This window comes from Apis mellifera, linkage group LG2 (assembly GCF_003254395.2).
Source record: "Apis mellifera strain DH4 linkage group LG2, Amel_HAv3.1, whole genome shotgun sequence".
NCBI classification, from domain to species: Eukaryota; Metazoa; Arthropoda; class Insecta; order Hymenoptera; family Apidae; genus Apis; species Apis mellifera.
In genome coordinates this window covers 9,883,006-9,895,481 of record NC_037639.1, presented here as the reverse complement: position 1 = coordinate 9,895,481, position 12,476 = coordinate 9,883,006, and the positions used below count along the sequence as shown (strand labels likewise).

Here is a 12,476-nt window from a genome sequence, read left to right as displayed (position 1 = left end):
AGATCGATCTCGCTCGTGATCGAGTTTATTAAAAATAAATCAACCTATAAACACCTAAAATTTCCTCCTCAATTTTCCAAAAAATTCTCCCGCATCCGATCGACGACAAACCGTGCCTGTTTTTCGAGTGTCTGTCTCATTAAAAAAAGAAGGAGCCAAGCCATCTTGCCTTCCTGAACCAACGATTTCTCTTGCCGCAATAACGGTGATCCCGCGTGTCCGCTTTATTTACGAGCCGCGAACAGGGAAGCGACACGCATTACTCACGTCGCGTCAAGGAGGATCGTTCGGGGAAACGGCATCACCGAGGTGGCACCAAAGAACGCTTCCGCTTCCGCGAGGGATACGCAGCCGAAGCGAGACGAAGCGAGAGAAGGAGAGAGAGAGAGAGAGGGAGCGAAATCGGTGCGAAGAGTGGAAGAGATAGAACGGAAAGAACGAAGGTGGGAAAGAAGAGGCCTTACATTTCCCACGGGATATCCCCCGCTTCCTCCAACACTCCTTACTTACGGATTGATACTCAATTTCCAGCGAGTTTAGCCCCTATCGAGGGATCGTTGCGCCTGATCGCGGCAGCCCCTTTCGATTTCAAATAAATTCGATAATGGCGGATATATATATATATATATATAGAGGTGAGGGGTAGGTTAGGGGTTGGTTGGTTGGTGCACTCGAAGGAAAGGGGGATATAGAAAAGGATTTCTCCATCGTCTTTACCTTAATCGACAGGGTTGAGGGGGTGTCTTACTCCAGTCTGGCTTGCCGATGGATTCTAAGTACTGGTAAAAAGTATCCTTCCATCTTTCCAATCCTTGTATCGTTCACTCGTGCTCTAGCTTTGATTTCACGCAATCAATCGGATCGGTATAAATTCGGTAATGTAATTGTTAATCTCGCTCTATGCCGAGCTAGTTAGTCGCTCGATATTCGATCGAAAGGTTTTCAATACAATATTATAGCTCCGTGAGTGTACTCGGTTAATTAATATCCTTACGACGTATTTGAGATCGTGCAATATTCCTTTTTCTTTCAAAAATCGTGGGTAATATAAATTCCATGAATTTGTATCTATCTTGAATCTTTCCAAAGGGAAGCAGCGTCTCTTTGCTTTGCGCTCTATAAGTGTCAAAAAAAAAAAAACATTTTGGCAAAGATTCAAAAATTGTGACACTAGGAAACGAATTAAAAATAGATACGCTTATATAGGCTTATATAAACGTATAGGCTGGCCGATTCCATTAAATATCGCGGTTCGACCGCGCGTCGGATTTGGGCAATAACGTTAATGAAACAACCGGAACAAGCAACCGGGGGGAAAGGAAGGGGGGAGGGAGCTTTTTCTAACGATCTCGTTTCGACGGGGTTGTTATCAAGGCCGCGCCCCGTAACGAGCCACCCCTCGTTCGGCGGCCGCTTCAAGGGGCTCCGGTTAATTATAAACCTGTGAATTAACAGGGGCCGCATAAAGAAGTGCCAAGCGCAAACGGCGATCAACGCGATGCAACGATTCCGGCAATTACCGAATTATATTAAACCAGATTGCCCCTCTTCCTCGCTTCGTTTCGCGCGTGTCGATCTTATCTGTGTATAGATGTATATATATACATGTATGTATGTATATATGTATGTATATATGTATATATGTATGTTGTGCATAGAGATGGTGCGCCGGCAGGCCTCTGTTGTTCGAGCGGAGGAACTCGCGTGAAACTAATTTCCAACGACGTGACGTGAATTGATTTTATTATAGGCGTGATGTAGTGCGTGGTCTCCTCATCCCTTCCTCCCCTCCCCTCCACAAGTTTTGGGGACACTGGAGCCTTGTTTTTAAGAGATATCTCTGATCGATGATTGCGCGTACGCGCGCGATTGATCGCACGGGGTCGACAGGTGAAAGAGACACGTTGCGTTGATCGCGTGCTCGTGGCAGTAGATTCGTGAATGATCAGACGTACGCTCGAAATGGTCCAAGATCGAATAGGAGGAGTTCGATATTAATGAAAAAAATTGGTTAAATCAAGTCAAAATTTATTCTGAGTGATAAGGTCTTGTTTAAATATTATTCAGAGTTGAGAGCCAAGATTTTAAATTTTGTAATATAATATTACAGTAATTAAAATTAATATTTATTATTTGTTTTAATTTAGAATTATTTAAATTACGCATTATTCGAATATAATGTTGTTTTTTATTAATATTAAAAGAACTTTTCAATACTTTCGCACAGCATAGGGATCTAACTAAATTATTCATATTATTAAAAAAAGAAAAACAATCTCAGTCAATATGAGTAAATATTTCAGATGAGGTAGAATAAACACGTAGTTAGAGAACGAAGATCGAAGAATAATCTTCCTGCTCGTTTTCTATAAACACACACTTACTTATCCACCCACCCATACACACACATACAGAGGAAAGCTTAAACTATCTCGAGCTTGATAAACGTCCGACATGACAGATGATTCGATTCGTCTTCTTATCAGCCATAACGGGCTCGAGTCAACAATATATCACTCCATTCAAAAACCATCGGACGATATTAAAATCTCTCAGCCTCTCCATCACGCTCTATATCCCCCCCTCTCTCTCTCCCTCTGAAGCAAACCCTCCGGTTCTCCACTCTAATCGCTTCAACCGTTCATCGCGATATCGATATCTTGTTACTTTTGTTAACAATGTCGATACAGAAATCGTATTTGCATCGATTAGATTACGCAAGAAAGAACGAAGAGAGAAAGAGGAAGAGGAAACGTAAGATGTTTAAGAATCGTTATTGGATAAAAGTCGCTAAGCCGCGGATTCTCGGCAATAATTACGTATCGAAAGGAGATTCGTTCGATTCGACGACGAACCGAGCTTTCGTTTCGATCCTGTAGCTACGAAATAACGCGATGACGCTCGAAAGGGTGGATTCAGAGCAGAGAGCCGTGTTTCGCAAAGAAACGAAAAGGAGAAGAAGGGAAAGAAACGTGTACGTATTCTGAAGATAATTACAATTTTTCTTCGCGTGTAATTTAAAGGATTTCGCAAGGATGTGGTTATTAGCGGCGCGTGATTTAAGGAAAATGGGGGACGGACGTCTTTGTGTAAACACGATGACCTTGTTTCCGGGTTGGAACGAGGTATTAAAGTTATTTAATATCGTCATTTTGACCTACTTGCGATCCAAACGACGTGTAATTATGGGACGAAGACTTGGAGCTTTTAAGGGAGATCTTGTGGATTAATTTGGAAAGATTATTCATGATTTGCATGTAAAAGTAGTGATAATTAATAGACGTTGTTCGAACTAGGTACTCTCCGACCTGGTTAAAATCTAAAGAATATATAATCTCGTAACGTAGAGAAATATCAAAGTTTCGAGAGATCTTATGAATTAACGATATCATATAATTAATCCTTATATTTTCTCGTGATATTAATTTAATCGAGATCCGATCGTCCCACTTTTTTACTCGATCGAAGAAATATTCGTCGAAAATACTTGTTTCTTACATTCGTCCTTTACGTTGTATTATATTCGTCACGAGGGAAATGAAAATTCGATTCGATTCTGGAAGACGATCACACGACTCACCGAACTGAATCCCATGACTTTGAGCAGCCAGACGGTGAGCGCCAGGTTGAGGATCACGATCAGCATGAGGGCGAGCACCAGAGAGTACAGACACTTTTTCCTCCAGCCGTAAACGCCTAATCTGAATCCACCTTTACAGATGGAGGTGGCGGAAGACCGGTCCTCGAGGATCGGAGGCGTCGTCCTCGCCGATGGCCCCGCGGATTGTCGCCCGCTTCGACCGCCGCTCGACGACGCGCACGGCTCGTCCGACCAACCCGTCTGCCCTCGAGACATCCTGAAACCGTACATGGAACAAGAAACACGGTAAGAGATATATATCTGACAAATTCTTAATAGAAGATTCTTCTTGAAAGAACAAATTATAGTCTTTATTCGAAATTAATAAATTACTTCTCCAATATCGATTTTCTGACAAATTTCCATTATTCTTGTATTTAAAGAAGATTCTTCTTGAAAGCACAAATTATGTTTATTCAAAATTAATGAGTTACTTTTCTAACTTTTATTTCGAAAGAATTCGATCGATTAAATTAATAAAGAAAGATGTTTCTATTCTCGTCCGCTCGTGGAACGTTCAACTTATTCATAGATGTATTATAAAGTTGATTAAAGTATTGTCCCCATTTTACTTTTTCTTAATTCTAAAGTCAATTGCCGAAATAAGCAGCCATAAAATTAACCAACGTATTTAATGTAAACGAGAGTTGAGAAGGGAAGTTGAGAAGAATTCTCGAAAGAAACTTTTAAACAGATACACGCTAATAGAAACAGATGGGTTGAACTGGCCGACGCACGAAAGAAGGAGAGGAAAAAGGAAACTGCACGGCATAAGCACTGGCAAGCGATTAATAAGGCCGTAATTACAGGCCCCCATTCTTTCCCGATGATTTATCAACGATTTATGCCTCGTACACCGGGTGCGGGAAATTGGCCGTGGCCAAGAAACGTAACCAGCAATGGAAGAGACTCCGATCTCTCCGGTTCTTACTTCTTGAAACACGGCCTCCATACGTGCTCCGCGTCCAAAGTCCCTTACCAACCGACTCCATCTCTTCTTCCAAGAAGAAAACGCTTCCTTCCTTCCTTCTTTTATTTTCTTTTTTTCTCGAGTCCAACGACGGGAAAGGATCGGATTTTGTCCACGAGAGAGGAGAGGGAGAAAGGATAAAAATGAAATAAAAAAGGATTGGAGGAGGAAAGGAGAGGGAATCCGAAATTATTATCGTGGCAAATGAGGGACGGTGTGTATAAAATAGCGCGGTGGCGAACTGGAGGATTATCAAATGGCAGATAATTAACGGTTTGCGAGGCGTGCGCGCGCGTGAAAAATGAAGGAGAAGATGGAGGAGGAGGAGGAGCGTGGAGGGGGCGATTAAAAGGATGGAGGGAGGGAAGGAGGGTGGAGAGGAACTTATGTAAATCTGACTGCAAAATACCGGATGGTAACTCCGGTGCGCTAATCTCTCGCCTCTGCTGCTCGCTTGACTCGAACGGAATCGTCCTTTACCCTTTCTGGTTTTTTTTTCCCTTTTCTTCTTTTTCTCTTCTCCTATTTCGAAACGCGGTCTTGGGATATTCGTTTCGTTTGCGTAAAAAAAAATGTGTTCAGATAATGGTGATAGTTTTGATGGTGAATATAAAGGAAAAATCTTCATGATTGAGATTATATTTGGCGAATTAAAAGAGATTGCAATCGTAACGCGTGTCGATGATAATTCATCGATCCTTATCATCTGGAAGGAAAACTCGCGCGGCAGAAGAAACACGTTGAATTTGCGTTAAATTAAACGGGAAAAACTTAAACTCGGCAAATAAGTCGAAATTTTTATTACATTTCCTTACATTTTTTCCTTCTTGCCGTCGATAAAAACGAAAGGGACGAAAATATAAATGAGAAAGGGTGGCCAAGTATGAGAAGGAGACAAGTAGAACAAACGCAAGAAGAAGAAAGAGAAAGGAGCACGAAAGAGAGGAGAGCACGAGTTAAAATATTCAATGCTACATCCCCCCCTCCCTCCCTGCCTCGCCTTCTTGCGGATAATTATACCTCTCGTAGCTATAAAGAGCTCGGCCGCTCGAAATTAAAAGCTTCGAAGATAAGCTTCCCCTCCCCCACGGGGGGAGGGGAAAGGGAAGTCAAGCTTGCCTTTCAGAATTAGAAAATGCACGATTTTCGCCAAGATGTGCAACAGTCGGAAACAGTTGATGAAGGAAGAAGTGGCGAGAGAAAGAGGGGGAGGAGGGGTTGGTCGGCGATTACAGAAAGATTGCCTGCCGCAGCTGCACGCCTCATCGAACATTGTAATTCGACGAGGATCTTTATTCTCCTTTCTCTTATTTTTTTTTTTCCTTTTTCCGTGATTTTCCGTGATATTAATTTCTCACGCCTAAACGATTCGAAGGGATTGACGTTCTAATTAATAACAATGACAGCCACGCTTCCTTCGAAAATATTCGTTCGAATCGTGAAATCGGTCGAAACCGGAGAAGGGAAAAGATTGAAATTCCGATATTTATCGCAGTAAGATCCACTTATATCCGTTGTATTTTTAGCTACGTATTACCGTAGGGCCGGTCGTTATCGTATCAACCTCGTACACAGCTCGAAAAACTTTTCAGACATCGATTACGAAACTTTTAAGAGGTTCGATCCGTCCGAACATTATTTTTACACGTTTAATCTTCTATTCCGTAACCGATACCCTTATTAAATTATTCCGCAATCCCCGCAATGTTTCGAGTTTTATCTGCTTTGCGTTATCCGCGCCCATTATCTTTTTAGTTCCTTTCTTCCCTTAAAAGAAAAAAAAAAATCAAGCGTAGAATCCTTCTTATATCGTTGCTCGATACGATACGATACGATACGATACGACACGGTTCCTCGAAAGAATATTTATTATATAAAGTTGAATCGAGGCGAGTGGAGGACAGAATGGAAAATTCGGAAGTCGTTATCACTATCACGCGGCGCGAGGATGAATCTCACTCGTTTAAGGTTCAAGGGACAATTACAAAGCGGAAATATACGTCGGATCATAAATAGCGCGGGACGTATGTTAAACGGGCGTTGGAACTTTTGACGTAACGCGAAGTTAGCGCGGCCACCGCCATAATTTCAACAGTTTCAAGCCCAAAGAGCATTACAAGTTGCGAAATTATCACTGCGCTAACGTACGACCGTGTTTCGCGTTTATGTATTTATTTATTTATTTATCTATCTATCTATCTTTTCTTTTCTCTCCTCTCATTCCTTTTCATCCCTTCCCTCCACGCGCAACTTTCCTGATAAATAGCGTATTTTGTTTTTTTCTTTTTTAAAGGAAATTAAACGAGTGGCCCCGTTTTTGAATCGTGGCCTCCTTTTGAAAATTCCAAAATTGTGAACGGTGAAGATCTGGAAGGAGGGATGATTGGATATTGAGTGGATATTGCGAGGAATTTTTTTAGGAAATTTGTTTTTGCCGTTACGATTACGATTTCGATTCAAATCTTTCGAGTTAATATCGAACAGAAAGGAATTGGCATAAAATGGTTATCTCGAAAAAGTAATTTTTTATTCGTAGTTATTATAATTTTGCCGCATCCGAGTCATCGATCGAAAATTCAACATTTATTCGTATTCATTCGCCGCTAGTTATTCTTGACGATATACTAAATTACCAATTGGACCAAACTTTATCCCCAATCGTTATAATTTTTCTCCAGTTTGATCGAAACTTTGAAACCGTTCGAACTCAAACATCGGATATGTATAATCGATCTCGAGATTACCTATTAAGAATTCCATTATACCCTTCTTACTTCAAACTTTCCTCAAACATTAGTACAAATAACCGTGGATCACGAGATCACGTTTACACTCCTTCGAACGCGGATAACAAGCTTTTGAAATAAACGAAGTTGTGGAAATTTACAATTATTCTTTTTTTCTTCTTCAAGAGTAACAACGCGATGCGTATCAATTGTACGAGAAGAGAATTCATCTTCCAACTGTATCCTCGCCTCGTAAGTTTCGCGATTAACCGATGTATTCTTGGCTACAACGCGAGTCGAAGGAATAATTGTGGGAAATTCGAAAAGGCTACTCGAAAATCCGAGAAAAAAAAGGTCAATCTTCCTGGAAACTCTGGGACTAGCACAATGGAGGCACAACTCGGCCGATTACGACGATTCTTTTGAAACGGGCGAATAAGGGCCAAAGGGTCATGCTTCGAAGGGAAACTCGGTCATTTCGACCCCTGCGTGTAATAATTCGTAGAGAAATTATCGGTCGGAGAGTGACACGCGAGAAAAAGGAGGAGTTTGGAAAACTTAAAAGAAATTCGATATAGATGGATATAATATTCGTGTCCTCGTTGAACGAGAGAGATTTCCGAGAGGTGTACACTTAACGAAGCCTGGAAATCCAGTGGCAGAGGAATTACATTAAACTCTGAATAAACACGGAATAATCTCGTTGAAAACGAGACTCGTCGTCGTCGGTAAAACCAATTAGTCAATTCGTTATACCGTTCGTATAAAATATAAACATTTTCTTTTTTCTCTTTCTCCGCGTGAATTAATACAAACGTTGTCCTCCTATACGATGCTCTCCCTCGTTACCGTATCATCTTTGCGCGAGAATTAACCGCACGATTATTCGTGCAAAATCCTCTTTGCGCGACTTTTAATCGACACGGTTTTTCGGCTCGATCAACTCGACGAATTCCGCGAATTCTCCTCCCTTTGATGATTCTCTCTCCCTTTCGAAATAAAGATTATCGTCAAGCTATCGTCCTTTCTAAAACTGTCTGCTCCATTTTTAAAAATCGGAAACACTCGCCATCTACGCGTAAAAATCATCACGATTCTAAAAGATACAGTTGACGAGGATGCAGGTTAATTATTTTCTCGATAGTCGTCGATCGAGTGTGGGTGTATGATAATCGAAAACCGTGACTCTTGGCCAAAAAGCAAAGGAAGATCGGTCGAAGGTGGATTTGCCGATTCCAGGACGATGGATAATCGTTCTTCGGGGTTCTCTGGGCGCGGCATTGCCGCAAGCCAAACACAGTTTAACGCGAATTGCCGTTAATAAAGGCCGAGTAGGTCGTAGAGACATCTGAGAGACTCGCTTCTCTTCTTCTTCTTGTTCTTCTTCTTCGAGAGAGAGGAACTCCCCCTTTCTTTCTTATTTCTTTCTTCGACTCTCGGCACTCCATTTTCTTTCTCTTCCAGGCTATTCTTACCCCTTCCCTCCCCTCCTAGGGGTAGGACAGCGCGGAAATTGCTCGGCAATTTCCATGAAAAATGCCAGAGGTTTACAGTACGACCGCAACGAAACGCGGCCATCCTCGTCTAGTTTGCCGCGGAAATTACGCTACCTTCCTTCCTTCCTCTCTCCCTCCCTTTCTTTCTTTCTTTCCTTCCTTCTCTTTTCTTCCTCTCCTCTCACCTGTTCGTTTCCCTCGCTCGGTCATTTCAATTTCGCCGCATCGGGCAGTTTATTGAAATAAAATTGCCTGCCAGCTGATGTTGTGAGACCGTGTCTCTCTCTCTCTTTCTCTCTCCACGGCTTCACTCCTGGATTACCTTGGTCGGCCAATTACGAAAATCTTGTCTGGTTCGCCGTTCTTGTCCGTTTTCCCGTTCGACGTGCCCCGAGATACGATTTTTCCTTTTTCTTCTTTTTTTTTTTTCTTTATTTGCAGGAAGAGGATTTTCGACGAGAGAATTATATTTTGGAAAATATGAAGAAGGATGAATCCGCGTTTAAGGGCGAATGTATTGGAAAGGGTAACGCGTTTAAAAAAAAAAAATATCGGAACGATGCTTATCGAGCCGAATTTATACATTTTCAAGGGCGAATATATAATAATTTGCAAAGGGGATGATCGATGGTCCGTGTTTTGGAAATGATTTTGCATTCATCTGGAATGAACAATTCGTGTACATTTTATAAAATATTCGAAGGGAACGATCATTATTTATCCTTAACAAGTAATACAAACAAATTTATCCGTTTTGTATTACTTGTCCAAAAAAAAAAAAAAAGAAAAAGGGAGAAAGAAAAAAATAAAGAGAAACAGCAGAAATAAACTCGCCTGTGAAATCCCAACGAAACGTTTTAGAGACGGCCCATAGATAGGGCGCGGAAATCCAAAAAAGGAAAGAAAAAAAAAAAGAAAAAAAAAATCCCATTCGTTCGGCGACGATCCGCGTGACGTATTGGTTTGCCGCGCGGCACGAGAGAGAGAGAGAGAGAGAATCCGCGTGAAATACGCGGCTCGAGGCCGCGCGTATTCACTGTCGCGTCGTCATCGTCCACCTTCGATTTCGTAAACCTCGAATAGAATCGAGTGATTTATCCCGGCCATCCTCGTGTATATCCATTAAGAGGAGGATAGATCGACAGGGCAGATGAAAATAAACACTTTATCGGTTCCGGGGATTTGTATACGCGGAGCGTTAATACGTCCGTCGGGATGCGTCTCGAAAAAGAACCAAAACTGTTTCGCGCGACGATCAAATCCGCCAAATTTCTCCTGCGCAAAAATCATCGAATGAAACGAAGCAATCGATGCGGTAAGAATTGAAAACGTTCGATTTCAAAATTTGCATCGAAACATCTTCGTCAAATGATGCATTGACAAAACGTTTCTTTATTAATTTACCATTACCACGTGTCAACGGAGACATCCAATTTGCCGCGCGTGACGACGAAAGCTTTACTTTTTACCTCCGTAAAATTTGTCGGCGAAAAGAGTTTTAGAGGGAATTGAGAACGCGAGAGAGATCGACGTTTATTTCCAGCTTGTCTACGACAATACACAGTATCGAGGCCGGCCGATCGATCATCGTGGCGCGGGTTATCGCGCGGGAAAAGCGGTGGAATGCCGATGACGATGATTGATATTAATGATGAGAGAGGGAGGAGGGAGGAGGTGGGTGGGGGCGCGATCGAAAACGCTACACCAAGAGCTGTGGTGGAACCGGTACGGTTGGCGTGTATGCGGGCGTTAATAATCGGCGCACCTGCCCTTTTAATTTACTTCGTCGGCCGTTCCACCGATAAATCGATGATAGAGCCGAATGATTGGCCTGTAAATGCTTATCTGCCCGTTAAACATAACCCCGCTTTACGAAACGTGGGGCCCGCATAGGGGGCGCTGGTTAACGCGTGTTCGATCGAGGAGGAATCGGCTGCTGCGGTATACTCCGCCTATGTATACGCTGGCCCGTGTATTTAATGGAATACCTTCGAAGGGGCTTGTTCATTTAAAGTTCGTTTAAATTGTAAGTATTAAATAGGGGTGTTAATATTATATTTGTGGGAAAGATCGATTCGATGGGGACAAAGAAATGAGAGGTTAAAAAGAAATTTGTTTCCTTCGAAATGTTTCTGTATTAACAATATTATTATATTCAGAAATATTTTTGAAAAAAGATTCTGGAAATTCTTCTTTAAAATTCTAAAAAATTTAATACAAAAGTATCGATTGAAGAATGATGCAAATTTCTATCGAAACTTCGTTTCTTTAATGGAATAATAATTTTATTTCGCGTTATGTAGTTAGTAAGCAATTGAAGTTCGCCGAATTCTCTATCATATTACAAAGTACAAAGTGTTTATATGCATTCGTGTGCAACATCTTCGAAGAGTCGAAAGAAAAATTGGTATGGAAAAATGTCGATGGGAATTTATCGGGTTACGAGCAATTTAAATTAGATAAACTTTCGTCGTATCGAAATGGTTGGTCTGAAAAACTTTCAGCGGTATACAACAAATGTGCGAATAAAAGTGTCCAAAAAACTTTTCGAAACGTACCTCGATGCACATATACGTGTGTGTAATGAACGCGTATAACGCGTGCAAAGATACGAAGATACGAAGAGATGGGAGGAGAGCATTTGGGTATGCATTTTATAAATATGGCGCGTAGGTTAATGGTTTTAATAATGTCTTTTGTACGCGTAGCAGCGTGGAAGGTAATGAAAATTATAATATCGTGAAGGCAATCATCGACGCATCGATACCCGATGAAATCAGAGCAGATGCGAGGCAGGGTAAAATTGTTTGTCATCCCTCTGTTTGATCTGTCGACGTTAATAACGCTGCTCGATTGCGCTTCGATGTGCACCGCCTCTTTGATTGCTATACTACGCCGATTCTCGCCGACTTTCAATTTTTTTGTATGATTGGTATCTATTTTTTTATACAATAAGGCGTTCGATTTTTTTATTTTTTTTTTTTTTCAAATTTATCGGCGAACGAACAAATTTCAATTCCTTTTGAATTTCATCCAATTTTTTTTATATGTAAATACGTAAAAAAAAAAGAAAAATCATATTTGCTACGTAGGTAATTATTCAAATTGCAGATAACTGATAATAGATCTAACACGCGATGATCAGATCGATAAAAATCGGTTAACAGTTAAATTTTTATTTAATCTTGATGAAACTAAACTTCGAATGAACGATCAATCGATTAATATCGAAAAGAAAAAGTTTATTTAATTTCCGCTTTCAGTGTGAAACAACAATCTTGAACGGAAGAAAAAAATCAGATCGAAATCGTGATACTTTCGTGTAAAAATTTATTTCTTAATCAAATAACAAACTTTAAATCCTTTCACCTAATAACGAGTCACTTTTGCTAAATTAAATTAAAAGACTGTTGTGCGTGTATTCGTTTCGTATGGCATGAACAACTTGAAGGAAAAAAGCGAACGAAATGTAGTAATCGTCCGTGAATAGTTTTTACAAAACGATTTCCGAAAGTATTCTCCCGGAAGCGGGGACGCCGTTGTGTATCCAAACATCGGGGAAGATTCCCCGGTAAAACGTGGCAAAATTCGACGAAGGACCGTGGCTACGAGAAGAGAGAGGCGACGTGAGACCTTCGACATCT

At 41.1% G+C, this 12,476-nt stretch overlaps 1 protein-coding gene and 1 long non-coding RNA gene across 6 annotated transcripts in view; one reads left to right on the top strand and one right to left on the bottom strand.

Moving 5' to 3' along the window:
* Window positions 1-12,476, bottom strand: part of LOC551772 (zeta-sarcoglycan) — a 214,760-nt gene that overhangs the window by 23,097 nt on the left and 179,187 nt on the right. For both annotated transcript variants that reach the window (XM_006565911.3, XM_624159.5), the window contains exon 4: window positions 3,581-3,857. In XM_006565911.3, coding sequence (XP_006565974.1) covers window positions 3,581-3,857 — 277 coding nt within the window. The remainder of the gene's footprint in view (window positions 1-3,580; window positions 3,858-12,476) is intronic.
* Window positions 1-12,476, top strand: part of LOC100578436 — a 141,990-nt gene that overhangs the window by 44,674 nt on the left and 84,840 nt on the right. For all 4 annotated transcript variants that reach the window (XR_003304188.1, XR_410400.3, XR_410401.3 and 1 more), the window contains exon 3: window positions 3,720-3,886. This is a non-coding gene — a long non-coding RNA (uncharacterized LOC100578436). The remainder of the gene's footprint in view (window positions 1-3,719; window positions 3,887-12,476) is intronic.